Raw genomic sequence first — 17,718 nt, 5'->3', positions numbered from 1 at the left:
CATATTTTATCAGCAGGGTTAAGATAAGGATAGGCATGTGCAGTTCTGCTATTAGGTTGTGGATTTAGTTCCTCTGGTTGGCTGAAACTTCAGAATAATTGGAATGGCTTTATATCCCTTTTACATTTGTTCTTAGAGATGATATAACTTGGGCATACGAAAAGATGGGTATGACGACTTAAAAAAAGTGAGATGTAGTTGGGCTGGACCAGAGTTCTGCATTTATTTCTATTTCAGTGAAATTAATGCAAATGATTTAATGGTTGACTGCCCTTTGGTGTGTAACATAAAATGGGCACAATGGCATAAGGACAAATGTTGGTGAATGGCCTGGATGGCACAGACCTGCTAGGCTCTACTTGTATATGTGGAAGTGTTGTTTCTCTTTACTACTTGTTGGTTGACATTACAAAGTGAGGGAATTATCTCAGATACAAGTGTAGTCTTTTACAGAATGTCTGTTTTATTGGCAATGAATTATGTGGTCAGACTCCCTAGTGTACAGGTGTGGACTCATCAAGGCTGAGTATACGGACATGTTTTTTCACTTAACTAGAGATCCGCTCGGTCTTGGCAATTTATAGCATGTGTAAAGGCTGAAGCATCAAGGAACACTGGAAAGCCATAACTTATTGATCTTAACTGGCACATGTGTAAATAATTTTTTTTTGCTTGAAGGCAGAATTGTAATTTGCCATTAATAGTAAAGACACTGAAGTTTAGGTATGTGTAAAAAGTCTGGTCAGATGACACGTATTACTCATTGGCTACTAGTTCACGGGAAACCTGAATGAACAGTTGTGATACCAAGTTACCAAGAGGTAACTTTAGAAAAGTTGGTAAATAGGATTGACAAGTTTGTTGCGCTGAATGGCCTATTCTTGTAAAAATTGTTCTAATGTTAATGACACATGTGTAGAACTGGACTAGACGGGATGTCCATGTTTTAAAGAGTTCTGTTTTGACTGGAATTTATTAATGTCTTTTTTATACATTAATATTGGTGTGGAAAGTAGTGACAGATTGCATACAAAGATGGTTATTGGGGGAATTGACTCTCTAGTAACGTGTTATAGACTGTCATTTTAACTGAAATGTATGGATTTATCTTTTTTTATACTTGTAGAGGCCTGAACTATGGCTGTAAATAGCATTTTAAGATGGCTAGGGACTAGCTACACCTTCACCTCTGCTCAATTCCAGTTTAGATGTTTACTAAATATTTTGCTTTCTTAATGTTTCTTGGAGTTTTCTTTCTTTTGCAGCCTAATAAGATGCACACATGCCAAAGTGCCTCATTGTGTGATCTGGAGCACAAAATAAATTAGCCAGGTTCCTGCTGGCTGTGCTGTCACGCTTGCTGAAAGAAAGAAAGATTCCGATGTGAAGTGTGGTGTGGCTCTTCTGCATCACAAGTGCACCTTGGTACTGATCGCTGTGTGAATGCGCCGTTACTAATTAGCATTGTCACGCCAGGGGGCTCCAGTGCTTTTGGGTTATGGCTGAGTGCTCTAGAGGTCTTCTGCCAGCTGGACTTCTAACGCTTTGAGAGCTGGAATGCATGTTAATGATGGGTGGGGGTGGTGGACAGCTGTTAGCAGCTGTCTTGTTGGTGAGGTCAGAGATTAAAGGTTGGGTTTTGGGGATTAGAATCAGATTGCAGTTTAAGTGAAGCTGCATACCCAAGTCTGGAACGCAGTAAAATGCCACTTACATCTGAAGGAGTTCTGTCCAGTTATGCTTCCTACCTTCCATACATAATATAGTATATATTATATATATATATATATATATGTGTATATATATATATATACATATATATATATATATATATATATACTGTATATACTAGCAAAATACCCGCGCTTCGCAGTGGCTAAGTACTGCCTTAAAATTTTTATTAAGAAGAAAATTAAACCTTTTTAAACTGAGGAAAATATACCAATAATTATTTGTTAAGGATCTCTTTGTATACCACATTGTTAGTTCGGCCCTCCGGTTGTAATATGACCAAGCTGTGCGCTGAGCTTACTCTTGAGCATGCAAGTACAGTTGGCCATGTGAACAGTAATCTTGTTTCAAATCTCACAGCTTGGATTGCTGCTGTCATAATCGGTTTAAGTTTCATGGTTTGTTTCAATTGCGACAGTATTTGTAGGACTTGTGTTGAAGAGACATTCAGCATCTGTCAAGCATTGTAAGTATACAATCAGTTTCATCGATAACGTCACATTCAACTTTTGAGAGTTTAAATATTCATAAACATCAAAGTGTCCACTACTGAAATCATCACCTGAGAATCTAAGATGTTTAAGAGGCATTGGCGGTTGTCCAAAGGTGTAAAATATTTGGCCATTTCGGTACACTTGAAAGCGACATCCGAAGAAATTCAGCAGCAGCCATCAACTTACATGCAGAACCATAGGTGAAGGGCTTAAGCATTTCACTCTTCTAGTGCTCCTGTGTAGTATAATTATCTCCTGTACCATCATCAGTCCACACCTTGAACCTGTCCCAGTATTTCAATACATAAGACACAATGTTCCTCCGGATATCAAGAGTGAGCCTGCAATATGTAACAAAGAGAATGGAAAAGGCAGATGCCATCTCTGTGCATGGAAACCACTCGGTAAGTGACAGTTCTATGTACATTGGTTTCGGTTAGCGCAGGGAAGCCGCCTACCAAATTTCGTGAAGATGGGGCCATAAATAAGAAAGTTCAACATGGCGAACGTTGTCGACTGTTATGACTGTTACGCGTAGAATTTCAAAAATGAAACCTGCTTAACTTTTGTAAGTAAGCTGTAAGGAGCCTGCCAAATTTCAGCCTTCCACCTACACGGGAAGTTGAAGAATTAGTGACGTTGGAAAGTTCAATATGGCAGCTGACAGTGGCGTCATACCACCAAAATAAGTACGTACATCGGTTTCAGTTAGCGCAGGGAAGCCGCCTATCAAATTTCGTGAAGATGGGGCCATAAATAAGAAAGTTCAACATGGCGGACGTTGTCGACCGTTATGACCGTTACGCTTAGTATTTCGAAATGAAACCTGCTTAACTATTGTAAGTAAGCTGTAAGGAATAAGCCTTCCAAATTTCAGCCTTCTACCTACACGGGAAGTTGGAGAATTAGTGATGAGTGAGTGAGTGAGTGAGTGAGTGAGTGAGTGAGTGAGGGAGTGAGTGAGTGAATGAGTGAGTGAGTGAGGGCTTTGCCTTTTATTAGTATAGATATATATATATATATATATATATATTTATATATATATTATATATATACAGTATATATATTAGCCTATTCAGACTACAGGCAGAGCAACACAATGTGTTCACAGTTAGTGTTGCTGAATCACAGCTCCTCCTAAAACACTATATCTCTGTTGAGTTTGCGTCTCAGTGTTTTCCTCTAAACTGCTTTCAAAACATAAACAACTTAGGATGTTTTGCAACTCTGAATTGACCCTAGTTTGAGGGGGAGCAGCCTGCTGTAGGCTGGTGTCCTAACCTTAACTGTTTCCTGCTTTCCCTAACTATCTATTTAATTTAGCGTCCTGAAAGAATGAATGTATGAGTGAACACAATATATGTATTTAATAGACTATGCACACATAGCCTGTAATTAATAACATTCTCACATCCATTTAATCCAATTCACTGTCACATGGAGCAGAAGCCTACCTTAGCAGCGTTGAGTGCAAGGCAGGAGCAGACCAAAGAACATGGTCAATAGACTGCAGAGAAATAAAGACTTGGAATAATGTCCAATGAATCATACTTCATTCTGATTGCCCAAAACAGACAGAGTTCTAGGAAATGTATTGAAAGCCAGAGAATTATTGTGAGAATGTGAAAAAGGGAAAATTAAGATAAAGGGAAAAACCAAAAGAATAGCCAGGTGCATGTGAAGGTCAAAACTAATAAAAAAGGCAATAAGTTTTAAGGGAATTAGAAGAAAAAAAAAGTCAAAACTGTAAATACTAATTTACTAGAAATCACTTCTTTTCCACTAACTGCAATAATGCAATTATTGAAAGTTTTCAGTCCAACACAGGGATCCCTGTTATTGCCAAGCGCCATTATTTAATAAGAATAATCAATGGAGTCATCCCTTTACTGCAATTTGAGTGCCTTAACAACTATTATTTAAAATTGAGGATGATCGAATGGCAATGCTGTAAAACCAAAGCATGACATTAAAATAAAACAACCATCTCAGAACCAAATGAAGGTGCAAAATGAAAGCAAAAGTAAACAGTTCATGATTCAAAATTCCGTGACAAAATTATGAAGTTACAAACAGAAATGTATTAAATACACAGAAGATAAAAAACAAAATTATACAAAATCGTTATTAAAGAAGTCTACTGCAATGGACAGTAAATAAAGACAAAGTGTCCAGCAAATGTGACTAGGAGATGCACAAATAGCAAAATATCATCACCAAATCTTGAATCTTGAATACTGCCTCTTCTGTCTTAAATAGTGATGGAAAAGTGACATGAAGCCACACTCACATTTCGTGACACACCATACCCACATGACTGGCAACAGGTATCATGCTGCATTTCATTTATTTTAGATGTCAGAGTTGAGAATGACATTACACCTGATCTGACCACATTCCAGTAAAATATTCGGAAAACCAATATGGACGCCTCCAGGAGAATATTTTTCGTGCTTGCTCTTTCATAATACAAGACAACTACTGAACAATGCATTATGCAGTTTTTTTCTCATACAAAAAATGAAGCAACATGTTCACACATAGAAGTTGGACAGTACTTTGTGTACAACTGATTTAATGAGACACAAATAGACAAAAGTGCTCATGCATAGTATCACACTACAGCTTTCACCTCCTGTTGATTGTACAGTGCACCCATCTTGGATTTTGAGGTTAGGGTTGGTGAGGCTCTCTGATTTGCCAATTAGGAAATCTGACTTGTGGGAGTGTTTGAAGCTATCTACTGGGACCGTGGAAATTCCAACTCATATTGTGCAAGCTAGAGGGTAAACTTTAAGTCTGGCATCTATAACTACAGTATAGTCATGCTGCTTTGATATACAGTTAGAGCAAGCAACTGAAACATATGCAGCTCATAGACCTGTCTTGCACACCTTTGTGTGCCAAACTGCCCACTGCAAGGCAATGTCAAGGTCAGTGGCAAAGTCTACAAATGAAATTATTTTTATATTTATTGCAGAGGAGGATTAGTTGTATCTATTCAATTTATTATTTCAATTTACTGTATCTATCCCATAGAAAATGGACACAGTAATGTGTCTTCAAGGCAGTTCTGAAGATAAAACTGATTCTCAGAGTGTGGACAGCAACATTTTTGATTAATGCCCTTGATACCAAGTATTTTCCCAGAATTCAATGATAAGCAGAAACCACATAAAATTCTGACTGGCCTGGACAGAACTCTGATTTGAGTAGAAAAAAGTATATACTCTGAGAAGTTTAATGTGAAGATTTACACATAGAAATGAACAATGAAGGTAAATATTATAAATTATTGCAAGTTTTAAAAATGGTTAATATGTGGTTAGGCTATATGGAGCCTGCTGTGTGTGAAGTGCAAATCAAGAAAAGCATCTACTTAAAGTGTATAACACATAAGAAAGGCCAAATACAGCTTTCTGTGTACAGGTCAGGTCTCCATATTTGAAAGAGAACATCACAGGGCTTGTTCTCCAGGGCAACTGGGAAGGAGCGATGACAAAATGAAGAAGGAGCCGAGTCTTTTCAAAGTAACTACAGAAATGCAGATCAAGTATTGAAATGAAACAAGTGTTTAACATTATGAACCTAATAAGCATGGTGAATGCCAGATGTTAGTTTAAAATAAGGTCAGGAAGGTGTGGAGACATTAATGGAAAGTTTATTTTATAAGAAGTGCATTTCGTCACATGAAAAACTGTATATTCTTAGAACAAGTCACATAGTGTTGTAGTTAAGGATAGCACCCTGGGGACCTCCAACTATTGATCTCTGGGACACATTTAGATTGGAAGACCCTTCCATGCTCTTTATTGATCGATAGCCTAAAATGTTAAACTCTGCTTTCTTTAAGGGCTTTTCCAATTGAAATATTTCAGTTATTGACAAATAGATTCAGTATGAAATGTTTAAGAAGTGTGAAATAAGTGTTTTCAGTGGCTGAAAATACTGAACTATGTTTTCTGCAAATTGTTTTAAAATGTAGACATGTCAGTGCTCGTTAGATTATTCCTATCTGAAATAGTAAAATCAGTTGTAAAGTGTTTTAAAATGTGTATTTTACTAACTGATTGATCTATACTGAACTATTGACTTTTGCTTTTTCACTCATGTTTTTCAATGTAGATGTTTCTTATTAACTGATTACTTGATTTAGTTAGTTGAACTTATATCCGTCTCTCTAAATTGTATTGCTTTGGGTTTGATCCACATGGGCTCTATAATTTCAGAGAATAACAGAGAATAGCACTGCCACCTTACAGATCCACTGTCTAGGAGATTAATCCTAAATACCGTCATGGTCATCCTTGTAGAGTCTGCACATTCTCAGTATGCCTGCATGGATTTTCCTATGTGTACTCTAGTTTTCCTCCCGAAATGCATGTTAGTGTGACTGGCACATGAATTTCCCCATGATGTTTTGGTACTTTGTTCAAGGCTATTCCTGGCATTGCTCTTAATACTGTCACGATGAGCTTGGCACCCCTAGTCACCCTGAATTGGACTATGTGATTTTGACAATGTTAAGCTATACTTGAAAAGTTGATTGATTTTCATAACTAACTAAGCTCTTGCTCTTAGAAACATCTAGAAATAGTGATCTGGACTCTCTCTGCAACAAGTGCTATAAATTGTAATTAGAAAGCTGCTGGGTAAAAGTCAGCATTGCCTCATTGATTTAGGTTGCTTGCTGCTACTGCGTTGTTAAAATGAGTGTATTTGTTGTAATTCTCTAGGGTCTTCATAAAAGTCTCTATTTAACATTAAGCTGAACTATTTAAAGTGTCTGCTGTGCCTTAAATACTAATGCATATTGTACTGCTGTGTCTGAATAGGCTGGACCACATCGGGTAATCCCAATCACCCAAACTAGTAACAATACTAGTAACTAACAGTGTGTTTTTTTGTCTCTCTATAACAAGAGCAAATTCTGAAATGGTTATGTCCACCATTCTCCATGAGTGGTACTGATCAGCTCAGTTGTACATCTTTCCCCAGGAGTTAGTGTGTCTCTGAATCTCTTTAACTTGGAGTACTTTGGTATAGGGCAGTTTCCGATTCCTTCTAAACAATACTGATCATCTAACCCTGAATCCTACAACTATGTATCAGTGTAATAGCTCGGTGTAGCTTGGCCTGCTTTTGATACAGTTAAGTCTGTCATCCAGAATGGGTTGTAAGGATTATCTCAATCCTAATCCTAGTGTTTCTATAAAAGTATCTACAGTATATCTCTATTTCTTGGGCAGAGTGAAAAAATCAGGCACAAAGAGCCTGCTTTTGTTTTCAACATAGACATTTGGAAAATATTCTATCAGTTTTGATTAATTTTACATGCTATTCTTTTATTTTTCTGATAATTGGTTTATTTTATTGTTATAAGGAAATATACTATATAATGGGTAAGTAAAGAGATAGAAAGAAGCTGGAAACCAGTTTTGTTAAACTTGACTTACATGTAAAGAATGTTGTTTGATTTTAATAAAATAAAATATAAAAAAAATGAAAAAAATACAAATAAAAAAGAAGCTGCAAAGAAAAAACAAACAACTGTATAAGATGTGTAAGACTAATAACTCCAATGTGAATCATAAGGCATATGAGAACATAGGAGCAACCATTAAGGAGGATATTAGAGAAACTAAAAGGCAGTTAGAAAGAAATATTGCAGATAAGGTAGAAGATGACCCAAAGAGATTTTTTCAGTATTTTTGTGGTAACAGAACAGTCAAGGATGAAGTGAAGTGTGTCAGGAATATTAAAGAGGAATTAAAATATACAGATGGTGAAACAGTAAATGCTTCACATATGAGGAATTTCATAACCTCCCAGTGGTAACAAGGACTACTAAGGACGTACTGAGGGATTTGGAAATTGTAGAGGAAGAAGTACTGCTCAGATAAGCTGAAATCAAATCACCTGGACCAGGTCATATTTATCCTTGAGTACTTAAGAAAATTAGTGAATACATATGTAAACCATTTACACATATTTTTAGGAAGTCACTGTGCACTGGGAAAATCCCTAATGAGTAGAAAACGGCAAATATAATACAATTGTTTAAAAAGGGTGATCTAAGTAACTATAGGCCAGAAAGCCTAACATGCATCACAGGTAAATGTATGACAAGAGTTATTAAGAATAAGATTGAGGAATACATGTCAAAAACAGAGTTTTACTGAACAGTCAGCCTGAGTCCAGACACAAGAGATTGTGTTTACTAACATACTGTAATTTTATTAGGAAGCATCAAGAGGATATGACCAAAGTGGAACATAAAATATTATGTACAGTGGTGTGAAAAACTATTTGCCCCCTTCCTGATTTCTTATTCTTTTGCATGTTTGTCACACAAAATGTTTCTGATCATCAAACACATTTAACCATTAGTCAAATATAACACAAGTAAACACAAAATGCAGTTTTTAAATGATGGTTTTATTATTTAGGGAGAAAAAAAAAATCCAAAGCTACATGGCCCTGTGTGAAAAGTAATTGCCCCTTGTTAAAAATAACCTAACTGTGGTGTATCACACCTGAGTTCAATTTCCGTAGCCACCCCCAGGCCTGATTACTGCCACACCTGTTTCAATCAAGAAATCACTTAAATAGGAGCTGCCTGACACAGAGAAGTAGACCAAAAGCACCTCAAAAGCTAGACATCATGCCAAGATCCAAAGAAATTCAGGAACAAATGAGAACAGAAGTCATTGAGATCTATCAGTCTGGTAAAGGTTATAAAGCCATTTCTAAAGCTTTGGGACTCCAGCGAACCACAGTGAGAGCCATCATCCACAAATGGTAAAAACATGGAACAGTGGTGAACCTTCCCAGGAGTGGCCGGCCGACCAAAATTACCCCAAGAGCGCAGACACGACTCATCCGAGAGGTCACAAAAGACCCCAGGACAACGTCTAAAGAACTGCAGGCCTCACTTGCCTCAATTAAGGCCAGTGTTCACGACTCCACCATAAGGAAGAGACTGGGCAAAAACAGCCTGCATGGCAGATTTCCAAAACGCAAAACCACTGTTAAGCAAAAGAACATTAGGGCTCATCTCAATTTTGCTAAGAAACATCTCAATGATTGCCAAGACTTTTGGGAAAATACCTTGTGGACTGATGAGACAAAAGTTGAACTTTTGGAAGGCAAATGTCCCTACATCTGGCGAAAAGGAACACAGCATTTCAGAAAAGAACATCATACCAACAGTAAAATATGGTGGTGGTAGTGTGATGGTCTGGGGTTGTTTTGCTGCTTCAGGACCTGGAAGGCTTGCTGTGATAGATGGAACCATGAATTCTACTGTCTACCAAAAAATCCTGAAGGAGAATGTCCGGCCATCTGTTCGTCAACTCAAGCTGAAGCGATCTTGGGTGCTGCACCAGGACAATGACCCAAAACACACCAGCAAATCCACCTCTGAATGGATGAAGAAAAACAAAATGAAGACTTTGGAGTGGCCTAGTCAAAGTCCTGACCTGAATCCAATTGAGATGCTATGGCATGACCTTAAAAAGGAGGTTCATGCTAGAAAACCCTCAAATGAAGCTGAATTACAACAATTCTGCAAAGATGAGTGGGTCAAAATTCCTCCAGGGAGCTGTAAAAGACTCATTGCAAGTTATCGCAAACGCTTGATTGCAGTTATTGCTGCTAAGGTTGGCCCAACCAGTTATTAGGTTCAGGGGGCAATTACTTTTTCACACAGGGCCATGTAGGTTTGGATTTTTTTCTCCCTAAATAATAAAAACCATCATTTAAAAACTGCATTTTGTGTTTACTTGTGTTATATTTGATTAATGGTTAAATGTGTTTGATGATCAGAAACATTTTGTGTGACAAACATGCAAAAGAATAAGAAATCAGGAAGGGGGCAAATAGTTTTTCACACCACTGTATCTTGATTTTCTGAAAACATATGATAAGGTACCACATGAGAGGTTAGTGATCAGACTAAAAGAAATGCAAATTCAGGGTGTAGTGTATAGATGGGTGTAGAATTGGGTAAGACATTGGAAGCACAAGTTGATGAACCTTATCAAAATTGGGTGAAGTTAAAGAGTAATGTCCCTCAGGTGTCAGTACTGGGGCTGCTGCTTTTTTAATATATATAAATCATTTGGCTAAGAATATAAATAAAAGCTGTTTTAAGTTTGCAGATGATACCAAGCTAGATGGATTGGCAGGTATCTAGAATCCATTGACTTATCACAGAGGGACTTGGACAGCATACAGACGTGGGCAGATTTGTGGTAAAGAAAATTTATTTGAAGTAAATGTAAAGTATTACACATAGTATGTAAAAAAGTTAGATTTGAATACACAATGTTACGACTGAAAGTTTAAAGTACACCTTATGAGAAGGGTTTAGGACTTGTCACTATCAACGTCCAGTGTTTAGAAGCAATTGAAAAGAATGTTAGATTATATACAATGATGTGTAGAGTACAAGTCCAAGGAGTTTTATAATGCACTGGTGATGCCTCATGTGGAATGCTGCGTACAGAGTTGGTCTTCTGGCTACAAAAAAGACATAGCAGCACTAAAAAAGTCAAGAGAAGAGCAACTAGACTTATTCTAGAACTGCAGGGTATGACTTATGAGGAAAGATTAAAAAAGCTGATGACATGAGTGAAGTGTTTAAAAATATGAACGGAATTAGTCCAGTAAATCAAGACTGTTACTTTAAAATGAGCTTAACAAGAACATGGAGACACACTTAGAGACATGAAATAAGTGACCAAGTAGTATGGTTGACAATAAGACTTTAGGGAATTTCAAAACTAGACTTGATGTTATTTTGGGGGATTTACTGTAAGTGGATAGGACTGATGAGCTGTTACTGGTGCTGAATTTCCTGTTCTTTTCTAATATTTTAATATTCTAATGAGGGTGATGTCATTGCATAACCAGGTCACTTGAGGTTTCCTGACTGTGGCCATGTTGTGTATAGCAATGACATCTGTTTGTGGTATGCTCAGTGTCCATGTTTAGGATTATTTCCTTAATAATTGATTGCTCGTCGGATGGCAGTTTCTTTTTTAACTAACACCAGATTTTTGACCTTTTGCCTGTTTTAAAGACTATTCTTTTGCTTATCCCTTTTGATTACCTCCCATTTTGAGGACCATTATTAAACTAGTAAAAATAAGTCATCCAGTCAGTCAGTCATTTTCCAACCTGCTATATCCTAACACAAGGTCATGGGGGTCTAAATTAACAAATGAATAAAAATAAATAGAATAAAAAAGAGGGGAGGGAATCTGCTTCCTCAATTTAAAAGCTTATTCTAAAATGTTATTGATTAGACCCTTCCAGGTTTTGAAAAAGTTATGTGCAGATCCTCTAAGTGAGAATTGGATTTTTTTCCAATTTCAAATAGTATATAACTTTCCTTACTTTTCTTCAGCTGCAATGCTTGTTACATAGAGAGGGTATGGTTTAGTTTCCAAAATCTGACCTACACTGGAAGTGTGACGTTCCTTATTCTCAATAAGGAGTGCAGATTTCCTCAAACCTAATCCTCAATGGGGTGGCAAGGTCTGCCATTCTCATCGGAAGATGCCAATTAATTCATACAAAAGTAACACTAAAAAAACACTAATCTTTCTGTCTCCATAATCTGGGGTGCTTTGGGATGGTGAGGTTCTCCACACTCGTAAAGCAGTGCTGAACAACTCAGCCATAAATCACAGAACCTTTATAATGCACACATTACAGTGTTGCATCAGTTCACTCACATGAGTTAGCACCGTCCTAGAAAATCTGACTCATAAAGAATTTACTAAGTCTAAAAATATATTCTCCTGTAAAATGCTGTGAATCTGATCAGGTGCAGATGACAGCACTGTGGTATTCCTAACTATGTCTTTGTGCCCTGCAGGAAGTAGGATGGATGCGGCCTTGATGGTAGCATTTTTGTCCTCACTTGTTAAACAACCAAATTATTGTGGATGCCCTATCCATCTGCTTGATTAAAGCATAATGAAGACTAGAGCCTTTTATTATTAAAACTCTACAAGAGCTGACTTGATCTTTCTTAATTTAAATATTTCAGCAGTGTGGATTGATTTAAGGGGATTATGCCCCTTTATTAAATTACTAAAGGCCAAAGCAGAGTACCTTGGGTGCTACTGTGTGACCCAGCCTGATTCAGAGGATGACTGTGATTTCAGTGGGACATACTCCCACATTTGTTTTATATGCTCTCAATGATTCCACTCTCCTGAAAAAATAAAGCATTTAGGATGAAGATAATCCTACTTAACGTTAGCCTGGTTATCTAATACTGGGCTATTAAACAAAGCAATTGAGCTCCCAGTCTCCCCACTCTTGCAGCCCTGGTCCTATTAAAGCCCAAAGTACTTCATTCCAAGTGAAGAATAGAAGAGGGATGTGATAAGCAACGTGAATGATCCCAGAAACAAGTGAAATGTGAAACAGGTATCAGTGTTCACAGAGAAGAACTCCTGTAGGTAAGCAGTAGAATGAACCTGTGACATCAGCAAAATCTCACCTGATTTGTCCCCAGATAGCAGCCACTGGGCCAATTATTTCTGTGGTAGATTTCAGCAGCAGACATTCTACTGGGAAGCCCCTTAGTCTCATTAAATGTCAATTAGCAAAAGACAACTGCTATAATTAGCTGCAAACTTTGCACTCCACCTGTGTATCTGTCTGGGGTATGGGGAAGACAAACCTTGAGACAGGTGAAGCCCATAAAGGATGACATGGTCTTTTACTAATTTGTAGTTTGTCTTGCTAAAATAATGCCATAAACGTGATATAACAGGACTCACCTGCTTACTCTGCCTGTCATGTTTTCTGCAGGATCTAAATGTGAAGCACTCCCATGATGCAACATGTGTCCCCAGCCCCAGCACTGACAATGATGGCTGCACAGAGTGTTCCGCCCCCTTCGTACCAAGAGAGCCAACAGGTGAGTGGGCAGAGTCTGTGGGTGGAACCCAATAGCCATCCAGCTTTTCCCATCTTGTTTCCATAAGAATAAAAAAAAGAGCAGTGAAAGTAATGAACATCACAGCCTCTCCAACCTTGGCCAACATGGCCATGGCAGGAAAAGACTACAGCTAGAGCTGGCATCTATAGCAAAACAAGCTGATTCCTGCCAAGGAGAAGATTAGTGCCGGCTATAGTGCTGAGGCCCTCCAGGCTTGGAAGAACATAAAGAAATGCAGATGAGGAGTAGCTGAGTGTGAAGAACTTAATTTAGAAATGGGATTAAGCCCACAAGAGTAGAGAAGTGATGGTGGGGTGTTAGATGGGGGGAGAGGCGTGTGTGTGTGTGTGAGGTATATTTCTAAGAATTTGTAAGAAAGGCCTTTGCAGTTTTAAATCCTCTTTCTTAGTGTGGGGCCAAATGAGCTCTAGAAGTGACCCTCAAATGCCAAAATTGAAAGATCCAGGCTGCCTTACTGACATCGGTTTGGTACTCAGTGATTTGCCACAGCACCAGGATAACGCAGTTTATCAGCACAAGAGGCTGAACAAACATATCCATATAGGTTGGACATATTACCCTGACATAACAAAATAGGTACTATATTCCATAAAGCTGAGTCAAACATAGAAGCCGGTAACTGAGTACAATTTGTTCAAATGAGAAGTCAACTGTAAGAGTGGAGTGTGTGCCTAAGACCAACAAAGTAGCCACATTGGGAACAGCTGGATGAATTTAAGAAAAGGCAAGAACACAATGAAAAAATGGAAGAAGCAATTTACATCTGGGAAAATCTCAGTTATGTCAGAAGCTGTTAGACTGGAGGTTTGGTTTCCAAACTAAGGGAACATGTGATGCTCACCTTTGACATTGAGAATGTTCTTTTCTCCATTTTAATGCAAAATGGGGCTTGGTTGGTCTGACTGGCAGTGTTTCCCAGAGAAGTTCATAAATCTTTTCCACCATCCCTATGATGATGTCAGTTCTGATGTGCAAAGACTTATTTTCTAACACTTTGTCTAACACATTTAGTGTTGTTTATTTTACCACAGTAATGGGAACTTTTAAGGTTAACTATATAAATACCTTATAATCTGCCTACTCTGATTCTGAGGATGTTTCTGTTTGCTCTATTTGTCCATGCATCTGCTCATTTTCTAAATGTCTAATCTGGTCCAGGTGTTCAGTGTACTCAATCAGAAATATGAAATTTCCAATATAAAGTTTAAGAAGCAGAGTTTACCTTTCCAAAACATTTTAAAATCTTATTTTTTAATTCAGCAAAATGGCTGCCCCATTATTAAGGCAGTCATTTCAGTTTTAGAAGGATAATTTCAGTTTAAGTCCTGGTTGCTGTCTATGCAAAGCTTGCATGCTGTTTCTGTGTATGCAGATTGGATCACTGACAAAACTAAATTGGCCTTGTGTACATGGATGTGTCTTGTAATAGACATTTGTCCTGAAAAGGGCTACTTCCTAGTCAGCAGTGGTTCTTCCTGGCATAAACTTTAGCTGCCTGTGATCATGTAATGGCATCAGATAATTTAGAAAATGGACTGTTGGATAATTTATATACTTACTTAATAAATGCCATATCTATCAATCCATCCATCGGTTTTCTAACTTGTTTATCCACTCATTCTTCCCTTCAGTGTAAGTAATGAAACTGATTATATGTTTAAAACATGACACCCATCTGAGAAACACATCAATCAGCAGTTGTGGAAAGATCGGTTGTGTTTCCAAGCTCCTTTAAATTATTGGGTCAGGCAGTTTTATTTAAATTCTCTGTAGTTCTCTCCGCTCCGCCATCTTCTAAGCTTGTTTTAACGGTTCTGTGTTATGGGGCGCTGAACTCTATGCTGTTAACAATAGGTGCAAGGCTGGAACTATACCTAATCATGATGTCAATCTATCATACTGTATATATCTATCATACACACCGGCCCAGATTAGGGTGGCCTATCTATAGGTACTGTAAATGGAAACCATGTGATCAAATAGAGAAATCAAACCAACAATTGAAATTTGGTGACAGGTACTAATCAGCAATATGCCATTGTGCCGTGCACCACTCTCATGTTTGTGTTATTTGTTCACCGTCATGGACAGCATGATAGCACCATGGGAAAAGATGCTGTGTAATTGGTAATTGGTGATTGAATGTTGGGATGTGTGAATAAGTGGACCCTGTAATAGATTGATGCCCATTCAGTGTTTGTCCCTACCTTTTACCTAAAGCTGCTGTTATGTGAGAAGAAACTGGTGGACAGTAAAGTGAAGTGAAATTGGAAGCTCATCCTCATTAGAGGTTATGATGTCAAAGTGCAAAAGCAAGCAAGCATGCACCTCTGTGTCTGTCCTCCTGTTCCTAACAGTCGGGATGGCTCTACTATGAGCCTAATTAGTCGTTTTAATTAGGCAGACCACAAAGGTCACAAGCACAGATGTACCTAATTAAGCCTTTAAATTGGGGACATAAAGAATGAAGATTATGAAACTGAACTGGATGGTTGTGTTTTCTTAAATTAAGAAAAACTATATGATCAGAAAAAAAACAAAAAAAAAAAAACAAGGTGTGCTGGTGCAAAAAAAAACAAAAACACAAAAGCTACAGGTGAAGAAGATAAACATAGTTAGAATGATCAAAGCATGGTGTGTATCTCAAACACCCTAAGTCTTGACAGGATAGTTTAGAGTATTGAAATTTTTTTCTCATCCAGGCAGTTTTCTTCGACTCAGCATGCTCAAGGATTACTGAACCTTCAAGTAGGAGCGAGTCGCTCAGTCAGCCCATCAGCTCTCTGACAGATTAAATAGATCTGCTTCTAATTAAAGTGTAATAAATAACAATCAGTCTTGGAGACGGCTCCCTTTACTCATTAAGGAGAGCTTTCTGCAGTGAATGAGGCTGTGTATGTCCCAGGGCTTCATGTCTTCTGGGCTGCTTTAATATAATGGAGCGTCAATTTTTCTTATCCGCATCATAAACTTTGCAAGCAGGGGCAGGGAGATGTCATTGAAGCCAGAATTAGCCCTCTAGGACCTTCTATCAAAGATTCCTTGATGGAACTTTAACCCAGGTTGGTCCAAATTAAAGTATGAATCTGGCTACCTGAGTAAAGCAGTGGATTCACAACTGAATTATAAAAATAAAAACTGACACATAAAGCTGTCCAAAATAAAAAAGGAACTCAAATGCTAAATCTACCCTTTATTTACAGTTTTTTGTTCAGCTTTCCAATTAGGATTGTAGCTGTGTTTACCCAAAATTACCAAAGTTCTGCAGCTTTAGTTTGCTTCATGGGATTCTGGCAATAACCTGACATACTGAAATGATTCCACAGACAAAATATCTCTGTTTTTAAAAGCTTCATTAAAAATTCAAAGTAAAACAGTTCACACCAAAATAGAGAAAAGTTGGTATTGCAAAGTAAAGTTCTTAGCTTTTATATCTTGTTTCTCATTTTTTCTAGTACAATTGAACCATATCTAAATGGTCAGCAAACTGTATGCCTATCAGTCCTTCCCAGCAATGTGACTTATTCCTAACACACTGACTTAATTAACACACTGCTAAATTGTTCTATCTCGTATTAACTTACAGGGGGGGTAGGTTATACCATAATCTATAGCAATGAGAGAAAATTATATTCTGTTCAAATTAAGCAAATATTAATATGACATTAACTTAAAGCATTAACTTTCTAAGATTGTCTCTTACAAGGATAAAACAGTAGTTTATCACACAAAAATCTGTTCACAAAAAATCTGTTAAAGTTCAACTTTACACTTGTTGACTTTTATTCATGAAGTCTGTAATAAATACAAATCTGTTTTTTCTTTATCCCAGTTGACTGACATTTATGAGCAGTTTCTGAACAGCTTATTTAAAAAAAAAAATTCAGCATGAATATCTTATGAAAGTGCATAAACAAAAATCGCTGAGTGTTTTAAAATTCAGATTATTTTCAAGAAATACTAGGGGGCTTTGCCCCCTGCTTGCTTCACTTGCCCAAAACTGGGGCGAGCTATGCTTCAGTCACTTCGTGTCTCTGCTGCTAGCGCTGTGAGGGGGGTGGGGCTGAATGTACGCCAAGGAGATGCGGTCTGATCAGCTGCTGTCTTTCTGCTGCTGCTGCCGAGCTGCATGTTCTGCTTGTCGCGCTGCACATCGATCATTTACAAGCCTGTACAGCAGCTGTCCTTTTGTCTCACTGCCTTGTCTCGCATGACGTTAAAGTGTCTCTCGCAGGACGTCAAATTGACTTCCGAGAAGATCACATTTCATCTCCTTCCAAGATTTTTTTTTTATAATAGAGAGATATCATTAATATGCTGTATTCTTCTCAATGGGCATGTTTTGGAGCTTGCACATGTGTTGTTATTGCTGCTTAAGAAAAGTGTGCTAAAATTATAATGCAGAGTTTTTTCATGCAGCTTCCTTACAAATAAACAAATAAAGACTTCTGTTTGCACAAGTTGAAAAAAAGTGGCAAGTTTTTTTTTAAATGATACTTATTTGTGAAG

At 37.7% G+C, this 17,718-nt stretch overlaps 1 protein-coding gene across 7 annotated transcripts in view; it reads left to right on the top strand.

Moving 5' to 3' along the window:
- Window positions 1-17,718, top strand: part of pknox2 (pbx/knotted 1 homeobox 2) — a 278,966-nt gene that overhangs the window by 177,973 nt on the left and 83,275 nt on the right. For all 7 annotated transcript variants that reach the window (XM_039764132.1, XM_039764129.1, XM_039764131.1 and 4 more), the window contains one exon: window positions 13,059-13,167. In XM_039764132.1, coding sequence (XP_039620066.1) covers window positions 13,081-13,167 — 87 coding nt within the window. In that variant the 5' untranslated portion in view covers window positions 13,059-13,080. The remainder of the gene's footprint in view (window positions 1-13,058; window positions 13,168-17,718) is intronic.

Source organism: Polypterus senegalus, chromosome 9 (genome assembly GCF_016835505.1).
Source record: "Polypterus senegalus isolate Bchr_013 chromosome 9, ASM1683550v1, whole genome shotgun sequence".
NCBI classification, from domain to species: domain Eukaryota; kingdom Metazoa; phylum Chordata; class Cladistia; order Polypteriformes; family Polypteridae; genus Polypterus; species Polypterus senegalus.
This window is presented reverse-complemented; position numbering and strand designations above follow the sequence as displayed.